Source organism: Vicugna pacos, chromosome 6 (assembly GCF_048564905.1).
Source record: "Vicugna pacos chromosome 6, VicPac4, whole genome shotgun sequence".
NCBI classification, from domain to species: Eukaryota; Metazoa; Chordata; class Mammalia; order Artiodactyla; family Camelidae; genus Vicugna; species Vicugna pacos.
In genome coordinates this window covers 86,613,197-86,632,707 of record NC_132992.1, presented here as the reverse complement: position 1 = coordinate 86,632,707, position 19,511 = coordinate 86,613,197, and the positions used below count along the sequence as shown (strand labels likewise).

The following is a 19,511-nucleotide window of genomic DNA, read 5'->3' as shown; positions in this document are numbered from 1 at the left end:
GAATGCTGGCCTTTAACTGAAGGACTTGGGGGCCCTTTAGCAGGAGTTTAATTGGAGGGTCACCCAGACAAACTTGTGTGTTGTAAGTGTCCCTGTGGCTGCAGACTGGGTGTCCCTGTGCCCGCAGTGCCCAGGCCAGTGCATGTCATGGGAAACGGTCAGTGTTTGCTGAAAAGACAGTCTGCCCAGCAACCACCCCTGTGCCAGACCCGGCGAGCCCCCTTCAGGCTCGCCTTCCCTCTGGAAGGAAGGGCCACATGCCTTAGCCTGGCAGCCCCGACGCGGGGATGGGCCAAGCCTGCTGCTTCCCGTGGGTCTGCAGAGCACCCCCTCTGCGGGGCGCCTCCCCGCTCCTGCCACCCCACTCCACCCTGTGCTTCCTCCGTTCCCCTTGCTCACCCCTCCCACCAGTTCCTCTCACCATGTTCCTCATCCTTCCAGAAAAGGCTGACTCTCACTTCTTCTAAGAAGCCTGACCCAGCCACGTGTTTGTGGCCTGATGGACCTCATGGGCGAGTGAATCGAGCTGCCTTTGATGTCACCAGCACTGACTAGATGCCTCTCAGGGGTCTGGCGCTGCATGGGTGCTTACACCAGCCCCCCAACACCCCCCACCCTTCACACGAGTGTGGCCATTCCATTTTATGGACGAGAAAGCTGAGGTCCAAGAAGATCACTTAATTTGCTCCAAATCCCACAGCTGGAAAGCTGCAGAGCCGGGACTCATTGGGACCTCGTCCATCCATCCATTCAGTAAATATTTGCTGAGTGTCCAGTCTGTGCCAGAGACCGGGGCTGGAGACACATCAGAACTCATTGTCCTTGTGGGGCTTCCAGGCTAGGAGACAGAGGCAAGTAGTAAACAATGGGGTAAAAAATAAGTAAATAAGAACACAAGGTAAGGGTGACTGGAGGGACTGGTGGTGCTGGTGGTGGTCAGGTCAACCTCTTTGAGAAAGTGGTACCCCAGGGATCCTGCTCCCCCTGGGCTCTGATGCACAGTCAGTCTCTGGAGTCTTCCGGCCCAGGAGATGCCCACAAGTGGGTGTACTTGAAGACAGAAGAGGGGTGAGCCCCTGCCCTGAATGCAAGTGCCCAACATCACAGTCCCAGGGTAGGAAGGCCCCCTGGTCGTGATCCAACTTGACCTTCCTTCCATGTAATGCGGAAAGCCTTTGTGTGGCTTCCGAGCAGTTGGCTTCTCACACATAGGGTGCCAGGAGGCTGGTTTCTTGTCTGCCCAGGCTGAGGTCATTCGTGCGGTCATAGACCAGAAGTGACAGGCTGGGGTGCTGGCGAGGACAATCACGGGTGAGAAGTCCTGCTTCCTGGCCCTGCTCTTCCCGCACGTGGACTCTGTGGCTCAGGCAAGTACCTTCTTCCTGGGCCTCCATTCCCCATTTGTGCCATATTGGGGGTGTGGTGGCCCGGGATGGTTCCCCAACGCCCTTCTATCTCAGACAGTACTTTGACACTGGTATTGAAAGTGACAGGACTGATTTCAAAGTTTTTCTGCATGTTCATTCTCCCACCCATTCATTTAGTCAACAAATATTTTTCTGAGCATCTGAACCTGTGCCAGACAGAGTGCAGTGTGGAAAAGTCAGGTGAGAGCTTAAGGTCTGGTGGCCGGCTTCCTCTGGTTCCGGCCCAGCCGGGAGAGCAAATCCCACCCTCCTGGGCCACCACATCAGTGATCAGATGTGACAGTAAGAGTCCAAGGCCAAGGAACCCTTTCTCTGTGAAGCTTTCCATCTCCCCTCAATTTCCCAGACTTCATTCATTCCTGAATCACTTCTATGACGGTGGCTGAATTCCCATTTTTTTTGTTCTGTTATTCATTCCAGATTGATCTTGAAATCAATTTGTGTTAAAAATGTTCAAATAGAAAAATTAATACCACAACCATACATAGAAAACCAAAAAAACTTGACCCAAATAAAACTTAACTTTAAAAACACACACAGCAAAACCAAACTGGAGATCAAATTCCATCAAGACTGTTGTCTGCTGCAGCCTCTGAGCCTGAAGCCTGCTCCACCTTGTTAAAAAGGAACGTTAGCAGCCATCCGATGGCTTTAAAGACTTGCTGGCACCAAGGAGAGACTTCCTCCTTGAGGAGATTAGCAAGGAGACCTGGATGTTGTCCCTGTGGGGGTCAGTATCCCGGGCAGAAAGCACCTGAAACGGTTTAATCTCTGAGTTCACGGAAGTCACCTCTCTGATTCCCCCGGTCTCAGGCCAAGGCTGGAATGTGTCTGTGACTTATGTGCCTGATTGATATTCTTGCCTCTTCTTTTTTTATATAATTTTTAAAATGTTGAATAATTTCAGATTTACAGAAAAGCTGTGAAGACGGTAGAGTTTTTTATCGCCTGCCCCCATTTTCACAAAGTTAGCATCTTACCCAACGGCAAGTTGTTGGTCACAATTGAGGGATTAACGGTGCTACCTTACTAGCAACTGAACTTCATTTAGATTCCAACAGATCTTCTCACTGATAACCTTTTCTCTGTTCCAGGCTCAAATCCAAGATACTGCGTTGCATTTAGTGGCCTTTCACTTTAAGGGCTTTGGCAGGGGCTTCAAGTGGCTGGAGGTTGGCCGGAGGCCCTGGCATCAGACGGGCTGAAGTTCAAATTCCAGCTCTGCCTTGCATTTGGTTTGTGACAACAGGCAAGGCACTTAAATGCGCCAACCCTTAGTTTTTCCTCTCTGTGAAGTGGGGAGCGTCAGCGCCATCTCTCATGGTATTTGGGGGGAATTAAATGACGTAATGCATGTGAATCTACTTTGCACCTGGTAGGCACCCATTCGTGTTAGTGACGCCTGTTAAAGGCATCCAGGGTGAGGAGGGGGGTGTGCCGCGTGGGCTCCCGTGAAAGACGCGTGTCGTTCCAGCACGGAGACTGTTTTGGCTGTTGTTCTTCTTGGCATGTTGTGAACAAAGGACTCGCAGATTCCCGGACTAGGCTGGGGAGAGGGGCCCTGCAAGATGAAGAGCCCTTGTGGGGCAGTAAACTATGTGTCCCATAATGTTGAAATAGTGACCTCCTTGCCAGAACCAACCAGAAACAAATGAACAGTCAGAAAAGAACCTCCTCAGGGCTTGGACATCTGTCTGGATCTTCCATATTCCCTTTCCCATCTCAGATTCCTACAAGCCAGGCGACCATCCAGGCAGGCTAAGAAATGAGCAATGTTGTGGCAAAAGAGGTTGCTGGGGGCCCAGGGGAGCACTTCCCTGTGAGGCAGGTGCACACGCCTGCAGTGGGTAATGTTGGGTCCTTGTTGGGAGGCTTCTAAAGGGTTAATTTTGGATAAGATGGCATTACAAGGTCAGTCTTGAGGCACCCAATCTGCTCCACAGTGTAACAGCAAAGAAAGGTGAAATTAAAAAAAAAGAAAAATATGTATATATACACATATAAAGAGAAAAGTATATGAAGTGATATGGTATATGAAGTGATATGGTATATGAAGTGATATAAAGATCTTCATAAACCAGAAATGGGACCAAAGCACAAAGATGTGTGAGGTAGGCAAGAGATCCTATAGGCTAGAAAGAAAGGACCTGGAGAGGACAGAACATGACAGGAGAGGCTCCATGGAGGAGGGAGAACTTGGAATAAGGCCCCAGCTTGATGGGACCAGGGATGAGGGGCTGTTCCTGCTTTGTTGCAGGATTGGTCTTATGATCTGGGAAGAAACAGGCCTTCACTTTCCAGGAAGCCTGAGGCCCCAGGAACTGAGGAGCTCAGATCTAGAAGTAATCTTGGAGAGTTTCTCTCTGGAACAAGGGCAGAAGTTGTGGGGGGTTGGGGGGAGCATCAGCTTTCTCCACTCCCAAGTCTTCTCATCTTTCTCTGAAAAGTCTGACTCCTGAGCTCTAGGTGGGGCCAGGGAATCTGCATTTTAGAAAGACCATAGGCTTTCCTGATGATTAGCCAAGTTTGGAAAGCCCCATAGTCCTTCAGGTGGCCAACCTGTGTTTGACCAACTGTAGGTCTTTCCAGAAGTCCCTGAGTGTGGATGAGTCAGCAGAGCCTGGCCCTCAGGGCTCCCACCTTCCCTCCCACTGCCCTCCCACTCCCTTCACCACCTTTATTCTTCTTCCATCACTCCCTGCCCTGGAGGAAGCCACGCAAGGTCCAGACTGTCTAACCAGGGAGGCAGACACACAGGAAGGTAAATTGCTGTGATTTGCTCAAGGTGTTTGTAAAGGGAGGGGCAGACTTTTTGTGGAATCCAGGAACACTTGGTGAGTGGGTGATTTGGAACTGGAGCTGGCAAGACGGAAAGGAGTTTGTCAAGGTGAAGAGAGTAGGGAGGGCTATCTAGGCAGACTGACAATCATGTGTGATCACACAGCAAAGGGAAAGAAATGGCAGGGCTGTATTCATTTCCTTTTATTGTGTTTAGCCTCTTTTACTTAGGTATAGTTTACATAGGGTAAATTACACAAGCATTTCTGGCCATTATTTCTTCAACATTTTTTCTGTTCTCCTCCACCTCCTTTTTGCCTAGACTCCAATTACACATATGTTAGGCCACTTGATTTTTGTCCCACGGGTCACTGGACCACCATTATTTTTGCCCCCAGTTTGCTCTCTTCAATTTGAATAATTCCTATTGCTTAGTTATTTCTTCTACCATTTAAATTTTCTAGTAAGCCTAGCCAGTGAAGTTTTCATTTCAGAGACTGAATCTTTCACCTCTAAAGGTCAGTTTGATTTTTTTTTATACATTTGATTTTTCTTACATTATGTCAATATTCTCTTATTTAAGCAGACTTAAGTAGCTGTTTTAAAGTCCTTGATGATTAATTCCATAATTTCAGTTATGTCTGTTTCTATTGGCTAATTTTTTTCTTCTGGACATGGATCACATTTTCCTTTTTCTTAGAGCTTTTTAACAATTTTTGATTGGATGCTAGACATTGTGAATTATAGCTTTTTTGTCAAGATTATCTTGTCTTCCCTTATAGTGTGTTGATGCTGGTTTTGACAGCAAACTACATTACCTGCAGAATTGCTTTTTTCTGTCAATGCGTATTTTCAGACTGTGTTAGGGTGTCTAAGAGTAGCTTTAAACCAAAGTTAGTTTAGCTTGATGTCAATAGGTGACACTTTTAGGGTCTCTACTGAATGCCCCAGGTGTGCAAAGAAGTCTCTTTCCTCTGGCTGGTCACAACCTAAATATCTCCCCATGGTGTGTAAACTCTGGGAACTGTTCCACTTCCATCTTCACAGTTATTCTGTTTTTGTTTTTTGACCAGCCTGGTGGAATTTCATTTCATGCTCACAGAGCTTAGCACTTATCTTTGGACTTCAGCTAATGCACATTTTTTGCTACAAAAACTGTAGTTCCCTTAGCTTTCCCAAGTTCGATGCCTGTCTCCTCTGTCAGCAAGCCAACATACTCTCGTTGGGTTCCTTTCCCTTATACAGAAAGCACCTAGAGGCTGCAAACGGAAACAATCATCATTACTTCATTTGTGTCTCTCTGCTGCCTGTTGTCTAATGTCTGAATTGTTTCCTACAATTTTTTAGCATCTCAATGGTTTAATATATTTTGTCAGTTTCCAAACTGTTTACAACTGTTTACAAGTCCAATGTCAGTTAATGTGTCTTGGTCAGAAGTAAAAGTCAATTCATATTTGTGTAATGATCACCCTGGTTAATATCCTAAAAGAGTCTCTTTTTCTCATTTGTAATCAATACCACCCCTCAGAGGTAAATTGCTCATTGAATTTTATTTCAATTCATTCATTCAGCAAACACTGAGCCATTATTATTGGCCAAACATTGCTGTATATGGAGAACAAATAGATAATTTCTCTGACTCATTAAATTTTCAGCCACACAAATAAACATAAAATCATGACAATGGAAGGTGCTTTTCTAAGAAGTTAATAGTACTATAAAAAAAAACATTTCATAGGAGGAATTTTCCTTATCTGGGTAGTCAGGGAGAGCTTCCTTGAGGAAGTGATGTGATTCAGGATCTAAACAGGGGGAATGTTTGGTGAGGGGAGTGGGAAGAACATTCCAGAAGTGGAGCACAACAAACCTCACCAGTGAGGACCATGAAGATGGTCAGAATGGCTGGACAGAGCAGTCTGAGCAGGGGTCTGAGATGGGTGATGAAGTTGGAGGCTCTGCAGGTTGGATTCAGGATCAGCGTCCACTCTGGGAAATGGGAGACTGTGGGGACATTTAAAATAGGTAAGTGATGTGTTGACATGGGGAACGAGGAAGAAGGCGGTACAAGGATGAGTCCTCGTCTTGAATTATTAGGTGAGTGGTGGCACCACGGATGGAGATGTTGAAAGGGAGTTTCGGTTGTAACTTTTGTTGGGCGATGGTGTTTGGGAAAGAGCCTCCATCTGGTTTGGGTCGGATTGAGCCTAAGGTTCATTTGTGATATCAGAAGGAGATATCAAGTATAGGAGATTAGATATATGGAGTTCAGAGGAAAAGCCCGGGGCTGGCGATTGAAAATAATAAGTGATTTGCATTTCTTAGTAATGAAACTGTGGGTGTAATGAGATCAGCTGGAGAGAAAGGAGCCATCAAAGAGAGGAGAGCGCCACAACCAGGCGCGGATGCTGGAGGGCTCATCAACGCGTGAGGACAGGGAGGAGACAAGGAATCGGCGGAGGGGACAAGGAGGAGGAGCAGAGAGACAGGAGACATTTAGGAGAACGTGGCTTTCCAGAGCCCAGGGGAGGGACGGGATAAGTGCTGAGTGTGTCAGAGGCTCCTGGGAAGTCAGGTAAGATGAAAACCTGATAAGTTCACAGGCTAGTCCCGTTTCTGTGGACCCGGGAGCCAGGCTGGAGTGCGCCAGGGAGAGAGTGGGAGGGGAGGCCGTAAGTACGTGGCTCTTGTGGATGTGACGGGAAGGATGGAGATGGAGCAATAGCCAGAGGGGAACATGTTATTTTTTTTGGTGGTGGTGGTGGTTTGTCTTAATGGGCAAGACTTGAACGTATTTAAAAGTCAACAGCAAGGATCTAGTTGAGAAATAGTGTTTAAATACAGAAGAGAGAGGTATAAGGGTCCTGAGGTGCAGATAAAGGATGGTTTTTAAAGTTTGGGGAGTGAGATTGACCTCAGAAAGACCGGGAGAGGCGGAAGAGTGCTGGGGAAAGCAGGGTACTTCTGAGGGTCTCTCTTTTATGCGAGGTAGGAGGCAAGGTTGTCTGGTGTGTGTGTGTGTGTGTGTGTGTGTGTGTGTGTGTGTGTGTGTGCATGCACGTGCACAATTGCATGTGTGGCAGAGTGAAGAGTCCACCTGAAGGAGATGGAGAAGGTTGAGACGCTCCCTACAGGCCGTGGGAGAGTGAGATGATGGGGGCAATGTCGCCCGGCAGATAAAGGAGGGTGGCAGGTAGTTCACAGCGGACCGGCCCGCCTTGCTGAGCCACTTTTGCCCCAGCGCTTGGCAAAGAAGGAACAGAGAGGTGGGTTATCCAGGTTTGAGGCCTCACCAACCGTGCGTGTCACAAAGACAATGGCCCCGGGAGTGCAGGGTTTTGGAGTGAAATCAAGCTCTTCTTCGACAGCCAAGCTGGATAAGGAGGCAAATAAAGATTGGGAGGGGGATACACTGAGGGCAATGCCACCTTCCCAGGAGGCGGGAACAGCCGCGTGCTCCAGGGCGCTGCTGGGGAAGGGGGGGGGCAGGTAAGCTGGGCCCCAGGGAAGAAGGACCTTGAAAGCCAGGCGTTGGGCATTCCTCCCAAGGTCAGCGGGGAGCCCTGGAGGAGTCTGAGCAGGTGAGTGAGACACACAGGAGACTTGCATCTGGAGACAGCCTGGGCCGTCTGCAGTGCGGGGAAGACTGCAGCTGGGAGACGGGGAGGAACCGAGCCGGCGAGAGGCAGTGGAGGGTGAAATGAAAGCAGTGGTGGGAGAGGAGCCCAGAGCAGACCGGGCGAGCGCAGGGAACACAGCGTCCCTGTCACCCCGACAGGCAGAGCCCCCCAGGACACACGGTACCCCAGGACACAGTCGTGTCGCCGCTGAGAGAGGGGCGAGGGTCTTCGTGGAGCTGGCAGAGAGAAGGTGCAGCCACGAGAGGAATTTGGACGAAGAGAGTCCAAGCAGGGAAGGAGTTTGGATTATAAGAACCAACCCGAATGATCTTTTTTCCTGGAGCTTTTTTCCGAGAGTAAGGACCTGCTTCTTGAGGCCCAGACTGTCAAGGAAGGAGCCCTTTGAGGCTTCCTCCCTGAGGCCCCAGAGAGAAGCAGCAACTTGCCTGAGGTCACAGGGAGGCCAGCGTCATGGGCAGGGTGCCGGGACACCTATGGGCAGACGAGGCTGTCAGGTCACAGGGTCTCCCCTGCTCAGCCCAGACCCCCTTGGTGCAGGTTTTGGGGCACAGAGCAGATGTCCTGTAGCAAGGCCATGTGTGCTGATGAGGATGTGAGCCCTCTGGGAGGCACAGGGTGCTAGCAGGCGCCCCTGAGAGCCCCAGCCCATCAAAGCCTCCCCAGAAAGGGGCACAGGCCCCTGGTCAGACGGGACAGCCCGGTGCTTTGTGGCACCTCATCCCTGTCCCCGGTAGCAACTCCCTCCCCTTTGGGCCTGGCTGACACTCCACCTTCAACCTCCTCCCCTCTCACAGTCACAGATGTCCAGGAACAAGCCTGTCCCTTCACCCCACTCCCAAGGGAAGAATGCAGACTCACTAGAGCCATGGAGGAGAAGCAGCTTTGAGCTCATGTCCACTGTGGGCCAGACGCTGTGCTGGGCCTAATACAGACCATGTAATTTTTCCCTTGGAGCCACCTTCTTTCACAGGCAGGAGACAGCGCAGCTCAGGGAGGGGAAGCGATGCCAGGGGTTGCACGAGGCTGCTGCGCTTTAAGTTTAAGCATATCTATCGCTCTGAGGCTGGCAGGACACAAGTGTTCCTGCCTAGGCTCTGACTTCTGGTTGACTGCCAAGACCAAGTGCTGCTATTAAACTGTTGAAGCCAGTGGTCCTGCAGACCCCCAGGTTAACACAGCAGGGCATCCTGCAGACCCCGCAGTCTCACAGGGCTTCCAGGAGGCCCCCAGGTGTCACAGAGCTCGTCACATAGAAGAAACCCGGGGTTCTAGTCCCATGTTCCCCCTCATTTACTTACTTGATTCTGACGCTGATGTAAACCTCTTCCAACTCAGATCAGCGTACGGGTATCTACTGAGCCCCTGCACTGTGCGTGGAGTGCGTGGTGGGAAGAGGGGAGGATAGACAAACCAATGACACAGGAAATCCCAGAATAGCCCTTGAACCTTCCATTCTGATCGAGCACTCCTCCACGCCAATCCCCTCGGTGGATCCCTGGCCCAGAGGCAAGTCTGCCCGTCTCTCCACGTGGCCTTTCATTTCTGCACCTGTCACCGCCTCCCACCCCCTTTCCCTCCGGCATCTGCACCACTGAGATTCCGTTTCATGGCACCTCTGCTGTTCTTTGGACCCACCTTGCACAGGCAGTTCTCTTGGCCTAAACCTCTCCTCTGGCCCTCTTCCCCCGCTAACAGGTTCCAAGTCTCAGCTAGCTGTCACTTCCGGTAGAAGCCGTCCTTAGCACGAGATGCCTGTACTTGTCCATCACATGCACGTCTCGTACCTGGTGGGTGGTATTTGCTACCTGTCTGTCTTCCCAGTAAGCTCTTTAAGGGCAAGGACCCTGTTTGCTCCTCCACGGTAGCCCCAGCACGACACATGGAGCCTGCTGAGGATGACATGTCCAACTCAATGTACTGAACGCATGGACTATAAATAAGTGGTCCTATTCCTCAAGGACCTACAGATTATTACATAGAACTGCACGCAGCCAGTGCATGGAGTAGTAGGAGCAGAATCAAGTGTCAGAGCAGGAGAGGAGAGGAGAGACAGTGATGAAGTCACAAGACGAAAAGAGGTTGGGGGAGCCTCTCAAGAAGGTACATGTCTAAGTAGAGTTTTCAAGAGTGAGAAAGAAGGGCTTTTCCATGAGCAAAGGGAGAGACATTCCAGGAGAGCAATCAGCCTGTCCAGGGCACAGAGGCGTTAGTGGTGGGGAGGGTCAGAGCAGCGCTGGGAGAGGAGGGTCATGGGCAGGTGGCCATTGCTAAAGGATGCAGAGGGACTGAGGATGGACATACAGGTGGGCAATGGAGCTGAAGAGAGGGGAAGGAGGGGCATGTGCCGTATGAGGGCTTTGCCTCTAACCCCCAGGAGATGGTCTTCGTGCAGAATGAGATTGGTGGAGTTCAGGCTGGCAACCTTGAGAAAAATTGATTTGAGGTAACATGGATGGAGGGAGGAAGATGAATCCAGAAGGCTTTGGGACTGTCCAGGGGAGAAATGAGGAGAGTCTGGATCAAGAACAGGGCAGGGGAATGGAGAGAAGGCGAGGCTTGAGACGTCTCAAGAATGAAGAACAGTTGGTCGCTCCCTGGGTGTGGGGAAGAGGGTGATGAAAGCCTGCGGAGTGATGGGCAGTTTTCTGACGTGGATGACCGACATGAGTGATGTGACCATCTGAGAGGAGGAGAAAGAAGGAGCAGGCTCAGGGTAGGGGAGCTTAGGGGGTCCGCTTAGAACACACAGATAAACTGTCCAGTGGGTGGGTGGATTTTTGTGAGCATAACTTAGTGAGAAAACTTAACTTTAGCCAAATAGACAGGAAGCTACAAAACAAAAATTGCTGAAGCAAATAAATGGAAATGGAGAGAAATTTACAGTTTCCCAAAGGAGTTACTTGTTCAGCAAAAAGATTCCTCATATAGTTCCTTCTAACTTTAGTCATCTCTAGTGCAATAAAATGTTATCCAATTTATATCAATTTAGTTTTGACAAAGAGGTTGTTGAGGACGTGGCTATCGTGTTAAGACTGGCCTGACATAGGCAAGTGATATTACAGCTCTCAATCCTCTGAACAATTCTATAGGGTACAGGTAATTATCCCTATGTCACAGAGCAGAAAAAAAACCTGAAGTCTAGAGAGGTTAAAATTTTGCCCACCGTGAACGTTAGAGGTGATGCAGGCCCAACCCTGACCTACTCCAAACTGCCATCAGGTGCTTAGTCTAAACTCCTCCTGATGCTGGAGTCTTGCTGGATGAGATCTTTCGGGAGAGCAGGCACCTGGAGGACCACGGTTGCAGGCAGCTTTCTGCTCTCGAGTTCCGTTTTTTGAGGGTCATCACTGCAGTAGTAAATACCTCTCACTAGGGAGACGCAGGGACAAAGGGACAAAGGGACAAAGGATGTTTGGAATGATCTCTAAGGTGCAGGAGATCACTTCTGAAGATTAAGATTGGGGCTTTGCAATCTGTTTTCACTGTCTCACTTCTTAAAAAGTGAGCCTATGAAGCAGAAAAAGCGAAGAGCGTGGGATCTGGGATTTGTATTTGGGATTGTGACCTGACTTTGAATTCCAGGCAGAACACAACTAGCTGTGTGACCCAGGGTACGTTACACAATCTCTCTGCGATCTGTTTACTCACTTACTTATAAAACAAGAGCACTAGTGTCTAAATTAGGAGGTTACTGTGAAAATCAAATGAGATTACAGGAGAAAACTGTTAGCTGTCTTGCTTGTCCTCATTCTATTGCTAACGATGTGCGGGTTAGAAGGTCACTGATTCAGGGGCTGGACCCTCAACCTACCTCTCCTCAATGGTTCTTTTCTCTCTTGCAGACTTTTCATTCCAAAATGCCATCTTCGTTTTATCAGGCCTTCTTAGTTGTTGTCCTCTGTGTTCCAGTATATTGTGTGCCCCTATCCAGCTCCCCCAGCAGAGGATCTGTCTGCCCTTCCCCCAGAAAAAGTAGTCCTGCCTCCCAGGTGTCCTCCAGCAGCACCAACTTTGCCTTCTGCCTGTACCGGAAGCTGGTTTTGAAGGCCCCGAGTCCAAACATCTTCTTCTCCCCCGTGAGTGTCTCTGCTTCTCTGGCCATGCTCTCCCTTGGGGCCCGCTCAGCCACCAAGACCCAGATCCTCCAGGGCCTGGGGTTCAATCTCTCACACACACCTGAGTCCACCATCCACCAGGGCTTCCAGCATCTGGTCCACTCCCTTGCTGTCCCCAGCAAGGACCGGGACATAAAGATGGGGAGCGTCCTCTTCATCAGAAAGGAGCTGCAGCTGCAGACAAATTTTCTGGACAACGTCAAGGGGCTGTATGAGTCGAAAGTCTTTTCTACAGATTTCTCCAACACCTCAGCTACCCGGAAGAAGATCAACAGCTATGTGAAGAGGGAGACCAAAGGGAAGATTGTGGACTTAATCCAAAGCCTCGAACCTCAGACAGTCATGATCCTGGTGAACCACATTTTCTTTAAAGGTAAAGCTCTGAGAAGTTGCTTTTGGTTTTAATGTTCTGCTCCTTCCCCACCCCCAGTCAAACAAGCTTCTTTTATTACTGTATGTTTCCAATATTTATCCATGTTGTAGAACATGTATCAATACTTCATTCTTTTAATGGCTGAATAATATTCTGTTGTATGGCTATGCCACATTTTGTGTATCCATTCATCAGTGTAGGGAAATTTAGGCTATTTCCACTTCTTGGCCATTATAAATAATTTTGCTATGAACATTAGTGTACAGGTTTTTTTGTGTGTATATGGACATATGGTTTTAATTCTCTTAGGTATTTTTAAGAGTGAAATTACTAGATAACACGGTTACTCTATGTTTAACTTTTTGAGGAGCTGAAAATAGCTTTCCACAAAGGCTGAATCATTTTAAATTTCTGTGAGCAATATTTGAGGGTTCCATTTTCTCCAAATTCTCCCCGACACTTGTTAACATCTGTCTTTTTATTATAGTCATATGGTGTCTGAGGTGGTATATAACTGCAGTTTTGGTATTCCTGTCTCCGACAACTAATGATGTTGAGCCTCTCTTCATGTGCTTATTGTCTGCTTTGTAGACAGCATTTAATTGGATCGTGTGTTCATTCTTTTTTACATTTCATTATAAGTTATATCTGATAATACCTGTGATTTGAAATATGCATACTATTTGCTATGGGGTTGCCAGTTGGCCATATAAGAATTGGTAAGCATTTAGTCTTTCCCTACTTTTTCCCTACTATACTTTGATATGATAAGTTTCCATAACTCCTCCCTCTGATTCTGCATTCTTCACTCCCAGACTGGTAGGCCTGTTTAATATGTGGTTGTTCTTCACTGTTTTACATATTGTAACTGAGAAGACAAATCCCCATCTACTTTATTTTTAATGTGTTAACTCCCTCAATAATATTTAGATGTTGATTAGCATTGATTAAAATAGATAGATTAACTCTGGATAATCATTAGCATTGCAATACTCCAACATTTCACCTGGCATAATCTGATGTTCTTTATTCATCAGGTCTACTTTAGAGCCCACCTTACGTACTGTATATTTCTTTGCATGTTTCTTGCACATTTTTCTGAATTTCTAGTTTTTGGTTCATATTTTTTAATTGAAGTATAGTCGATTTACAATGTTGTTAATTTCTGATGTACAGCATGTATTCAGTAATATATATATATATTCCTTTCCATATTCTTTTTCATTATAGGCTATTACAAGTTATTGAATATAGTTTCTTTATGTGGATTCACGTTACCGTCTAGGGTCATTTCCTGAAGGACTCCGTTTCATATTTCTTATAGGCTGGTCTGCTAGTGTCTGTTTTTGTTTATTAGAGAATGTCCTAATTACATCCAACTATTTTGGGGCTCCCTATTTTGTTCCATCGATCTATTTGTCTATTCTTTTACCAATAACACACTGTCTTGATTACGGTAGCTTTATAGTCTGTCTTGAAGTTGGTTAGTGTCGGGCTTCCTACCTTGGTCTAGGGTTCTAGCCCTGCTTTTTTTCCTTACGTGGCTCCCAGGCTGCTGTATCTTACTGCAGACAAAGGCTATTATTTTTTAAGGCTACTCAAGAGTTGAGGAGTGGAGAATGGGACTCAGGCAAGTTAAAACAGCACAAAGCTCACTGTTCTTACCAAGATTGAGCTGTTTTTCTTTCATAAACTATTCTCTAATTTTCTGAAAGCATTTGGTTGATTTCCAGATTCCTGAACAAGTTAATTCTGACCCTCATTACTTTTATGGGGAAAAGAGTTTTCAGAGGTTTTTACTTCACGCCTTCTTGCTGTCTTCACCTCGCTGATTATACTTGGACATAAAGCCCTCCCTTCTCTCTTTGTGCCAGCCAAGTGGGAGAAGCCCTTTAACCCTGCATATACCACTAAAAGTTTCCCCTTCCTGGTGGACGAGAGGACTGCTGTACATGTTCCAATGATGCACCAGGTACAGCAAGTTGCTTTTGGGGTGGATCTGGAGCTGAACTGCTCTGTGCTGCAGATGGACTACAGGGGAGACACCGTGGCCTTCTTCGTCCTCCCTGGCCAGGGAACGATGAGGCAGCTGGAACGAGCCTTGTCAGCCAGGACAGTGTGGAGGTGGAGCCACTTACTCCAGAAGAGGTGGGCAGCAGTGTCAACTTGCTGTGGCCTGAGGGAGGTGATGGTGTACATCTAAGGATGGGGGAAGATCATGATAACAGCTGTTGAATAATCACTCCTGTTAACTGAGAACCAACTGCATGCTGGGCAGGGAGCTTCGTGCTCTGTGTACATGCTGTCACTTAAACTTCGCCATTACTTGACACATAAGAAGTGTTATCACCCCCATTACAGATAAGGAAACAGAGGCTCCAAGAAGGGAAGTGAATTGCCCAAGGTTGTGTAGCTAATGTGTTCTTGCAAGAGTCTCACGTCAACTGTACCTGTTCTGTGCTAGCAGAGTTCACTCTATCAGCCAATTCAATATTGAATTCCATGGAATTATTCTATACAAACACACACAAGAGCATTGCTGCTCACCTATAAGATGACGATAATAGTATTATTAAACTCATAAATTGTTAAAAGGATAAAACTAATTGCTTTGTATAAAGTGCTTAGAAAAAAACCTCAGAGATAAGTGTTCAGTAAATGTCAGCTCATAGTAATATTATTATTAGTTCTTGTTATGGAAAGGATCAATAGGATATTAACTATCAGATAAAAGGGTATGTCAAAGTCTTGTGCACAATCTCTTAGCAATATTTTCTTGGCATTGTTAACATCAAGCCCAGGTGCTCAGAGTCTAGGAGGGGAGAAAAGATAGTATCAGGGATCATTGTAATTCAAGAAAGACAAAGGTCAGTGCCCCAGGGGAGGGTGGGCAGAGTTCGGAGGAGCTTCTGAGCAAGGAGAAATCACTTTCAGCTGGCATTGGACGTGGTGCATTTGAGCCACAAGTATGGGTAGGACATGAAGGATGGATAAAACATAGAGGCTTGGTTGGGAAGGGCATTTTTGGTAAAGGAAACAGTGCTAGCAAAGATGCAAAGTAGGGATGAAAGAACCCTACAGAATGTTTCAGAGTTTTCTTCTCTCCTCATACTGCAGCAAGGGCTGGAAAGAGGAAGAGGAGGCAGCACGGAGGCTGGGGGTGGAGGTGGGGGTCTCTAAAGTGTAGCAGACGGAGCACAGAGAAGATGGAGCTGGCCAAGCCAGTGCAGGAGACGGAAGGGAAGAGAGAGCTGTCCATTGTGCTAGATGTCAGACGAGAAATTCCAGCAATGAGGAACTAAAGTGTTCATCTCACACTTCTGTCCTTTCCCTTCTGCGACTCACTAAGTACATGGCCTTGGACAAAGCATGGTCAACTAAGATTTACCATCTTTAAAATGGAGATAATGTTAATGAATGTGCTGGGGAAAATGCCTGGCACATAGTAAATCCTCAAAAAATGTGGACAATTCAATAAATGTGGGTTTGGGGAAACCACTGCCAAGGAAGAAAAAATTGTGCCGAACTTTAGGGCTATGCTGTCCAATATAGTAACCACCAATCACATGTGATTATTTAAATTTAACTTATTTAAAATTAAGTACAATTAAAAATTTAGTTCCTTGTTGGCACTATCCACATTTAAGTTTCTTAATAGCTACATGGGGCTAGTGACTACCATACTGGACAGAACAGAGATAGAATATTTCCAACTGTACAGAAAGTTCTGTTGGACTTTGTTGCTCTCAGCCAGGGTTTGTCTCAGAAAGAGTGGTGGGGAGGCACACTCTGGACCTGGGCTGGGGTAGAACCACCTCCATCACTGCCAGTGCCTCCCTCTGGTCTCTGTCATGGGCACCTTTGCTGGGCCCCCTTCTCAACTCTGCCCCTACTTCACTACGAAGCCCATTTTTCATCTTATTTACCTTCCAAGCTGGACTTGCTCATCCAGGATGCTTGCTTCCAGAGCAAGCTGGGTTGGTTGTCTGGGATGTGTTGACCCCTCCAGCATCAACCAGTTCCTGGAGGAAGTGCAAAATCCCCTGAAATGCCACCTAGAATGGGCTCCATGGGCTGGTGATCTCACTTTGTCTTTTTTTCTTTTCCACAGGTGGGTGGAGGTGTTCATTCCCAAATGTTCCATTTCTGCCTCCTATGACCTGGAAACCATCCTCCCGAAGTTGGGCATCCGGGATGCATTTGACAAAAATGCTGATTTTTCTGGAATCACAAAGGGAGGATTCCTGCAAGTTTCCAAAGTGAGTTGGTCAATGAGCATATTGGCCTGAAAGAATGAATTGGAAGGGCCTGTAGAGACTGGTTCATCGAGGGCTCACATTTCACTGATAAGGAAACAGAGGCCCCAAGAGGCAAAGTGATTTCCCTGTGCAGAAATAGGTCTGGGTCTCACGGCTGCCAGGCCTGTGGCTTTATGGCCATTGTACCACAGATATACAGGCATCTTTTATTCCTCTTCAAATAAGTGCTCCTAAGGTCCAACTACAGTGCTGTGGGAATCAGGCCTCCCTTCAGCAGGTGGCACTTCTGCCCCGACATCCATGGCGGACAAGCAGCTGCCCACCTGGCATTTGAACTCCCCTCCCTGCAACCCAGGTGCTCACACTGAGGTCACAGCATGGCTGCTTGCGAGGCATGAGAACCCGGTAGATGGGTTGTGCTCGATCTGCAGTTGAAAGAAAGAAAGAAGGGAGAGAGAAGGGAGAGAGGGAGGGAAAGAAGAAAGGAAGGAAGGAAGGAAGGGAGGGAGGGAGGGAGGGAGGAAGGGAGAAAGAAACAAAGAGGGAGAAAAGAGCTGATTTCTACAGTGTAAGATATCAGAACTAAAAAATCTAGATTCTGACTCTCTTGAAACAAATCACCATGCCCAATTCCCGCATGGCAGCAGTGAGCCCAAGGGTGCCCTTCACCCTCCCCATGTGCCCCCTGCTCTTACCACACGTCTCCTCAGCTCGTTGGGGTTACCTGCCCAGCCCCTGTCCACATATGGGTTTCAGATCCCTGACCTAAAATTTTATTTGGGTGACAGATTATAACAGTCAGAAGTGGCCCTGGGCCACGGCACGAGAGTGGTGTCACTGGCGTCCAGGGAAAGAATGGCGTCCAGAGAGGTCCCCCTGGAATAGGATGCGCGTAATGGACTTTTCCCCATTATATGCTTTTCTGCACACGCGAAAAACAGTGCTTGTGATTGTGGAGAGTTCTCAGCCTCCTGAAATTTAGGAATAGAAGACCAAGAAGGGATCCCATACTCAGTAATACCTAACCTATGTCTCCTGTGAGGCAGTTGTAGCAGTTACTACTTCCAGCGAGGCCATGAGCCCCTGCTCGCGGTGATCTCCTTTAACTCCGTGGATAAACTCGTGGGAGACATGCAATCAACATCACACTTTTATAGATTTGGAAAGTGAAACACACAGCACTTAAATAACTTCTGCAACCATGAGTGGCAAAACCAGAACTCAAACCTAGGTCCTTCCGGTCTGGATTCGTGACCATTCAACTCCATGCTGACCGCCAGGTGACCAGTAGCCACAACACCTGCCACTGGTTGAGCAAATCTAATGCCAGGAATTATCTTGAAGCCTCTCAAGGGGGTGTCTCCATTCCCAGGCAAAACACCAAAACTCAGCAAGTAAAGGTGTCTGTGAGGGAAGAGCTGATGGATGTTCTTCCTCTGGCAGGCCGCCCACAAGGCTGTGCTGGACATCAGCGAGGAGGGCACCCAGGCTGCAGCAGCCACTGCCACCAAGTTCATAGTCCGCTCGAAGGATGGCCCCCCTGACTCCACCATCTGCTTCAATAGGCCCTTCCTGCTGCTGATTACAGACAAAATCACAGAGACCATCCTTTTCCTGGGGAAAGTTGGAAATCCCACTAATTTCTAGGTGGAAGAGGCTTGTCATCTGAATACATGTTGACGGTGTGCAGGAAATGACAACCCACGTGGCCTGCTGCTCATGCTCTGACGTTCGGAAGTGCTGTCTCCTGCTCTGAGGGTCCACCCGACCCCGGCAGAGCTGCATGCAGCTCAGTCATCCTAAGGCAGCAGTGACCACAGTCACAAACCAAAGCCCACTGACCCCCGGTCAGTGCTCTTTTCCACAAGTCCTCCCGGGTCACTAGCTTCATGGAAGAGTTCTGGGTTGGTGGACTTTCAGCCCTCAGAGTCCCTGGGAATGGTGACATATTGATCAGTCACCTTTATTGCAGAATTACAGTAATAAATTCAATAAACCCAAAATGTTAATTCAGCCTGCAACAGTGTTCCCACATGCCTCCAGGGTCCTAGTCTGAAAATGGTTGATCTGCTAAGTCACGGTGGCTGTGTCGTCAGTATGTGACATTTCAGTGGCTACATGAACTCCTTCATCCATTCATTCAACAAAAACTTACTGAGCACCTACTGTGTGCTGGAAGTGAAACAGACAGACAAGGTCCCTGATCAATGGGACCTACGTGGAGGTGACAGATGGCCACTGCCACAACTGTAAAAACAAACATATAAATAAACGTAATTGTTAAAAGTTACAGTAAGCGCTGGCAAGGCGTTGACTAGGATGATTTGAATAGGACGAGGCAGCAAGGAGGTGTTTCTGCGAGCACAAAGGCTGAGTTAGAATGAGCAGGTGCATTGGAGGGACAGAAGGATGCCCTAATGGCTGGAATGATAGAAACAAGGTCAGAGAGGTACAGGGACCCTGGTCAGATCATGCAGGGTATTACTGGTTGAGGAAAGGAGTCTGGGTTTGGAAGGCGGAGGGGAGGGTATTAAACCAGTTGAGTTTCTCAAACAGGAAAATGAGGGGTTAATGTACTAGTTGTTAAGATCTCTCTGAGTCTGTGTGATGGTTTTCCATCATCAGGGCTGCTGCCTTCCTGGCTCTGACGCTGTCACACACACGTACACTCAGCTCTTGCGGTCAGCCTCCTCCCTGCTGGTTGTTAGTGACAATGGCCTGGCACCGTTACTCTGATTCCTCAGAGCCGCACTTGGTGCAATGGCCACAGGGGCATGAGACAGACGCCACGCCGCCATCCTCCCGGGTCCCCCGCCCCCCGCTGCTAGGCAGGCTGTTCTGGTTTCTTCCCTTTCAGGAATGTTGCGTCTGAAGTCTCCTTTCTTGGGGGTGCCAGTGTCCCACACCACGTCAGATGTGCT

At 47.9% G+C, this 19,511-nt stretch overlaps 1 protein-coding gene across 5 annotated transcripts; it reads left to right on the top strand.

The window, feature by feature from the left end:
• The first annotated feature begins 6,336 nt into the window (after positions 1–6,336).
• Positions 6,337–18,611, top strand: LOC102534106 (serpin A9). 5 transcript variants are annotated; one of them, XM_072963652.1, is made up of 7 exons: positions 6,337–6,777; positions 9,539–9,630; positions 11,686–11,919; positions 12,040–12,331; positions 14,206–14,479; positions 16,443–16,590; positions 18,034–18,611. In XM_072963652.1, exons 2-7 carry the CDS (start codon positions 9,592–9,594, stop codon positions 18,235–18,237), a joined length of 1,191 nt encoding a protein of 396 aa, XP_072819753.1. In that variant the 5' UTR covers positions 6,337–6,777; positions 9,539–9,591; the 3' UTR covers positions 18,238–18,611. The 5 variants fall into 5 exon arrangements, with proteins under 5 accessions (XP_072819753.1, XP_072819751.1, XP_072819754.1 ...); XM_072963650.1 differs by having other exon boundaries at positions 11,686–12,331; XM_072963653.1 differs by lacking the exons at positions 9,539–9,630; positions 11,686–11,919.
• The last annotated feature ends 900 nt before the right edge of the window (positions 18,612–19,511 follow it).

Excerpts from the sequence above, each read along its gene's own strand:
- LOC102534106 (XM_072963650.1), top strand. The coding sequence starts at position 9,592 with ATGCCTGTACTTGTCCATCACATGCACGTCTCGTACCTG. Across the intron at positions 9,631-11,685 it reads ACATGCACGTCTCGTACCTG|ACTTTTCATTCCAAAATGCC; the intron begins GTGGGTGGTATT and ends TCTCTCTTGCAG. Across the intron at positions 12,332-14,205 it reads GAACCACATTTTCTTTAAAG|CCAAGTGGGAGAAGCCCTTT; the intron begins GTAAAGCTCTGA and ends TCTTTGTGCCAG.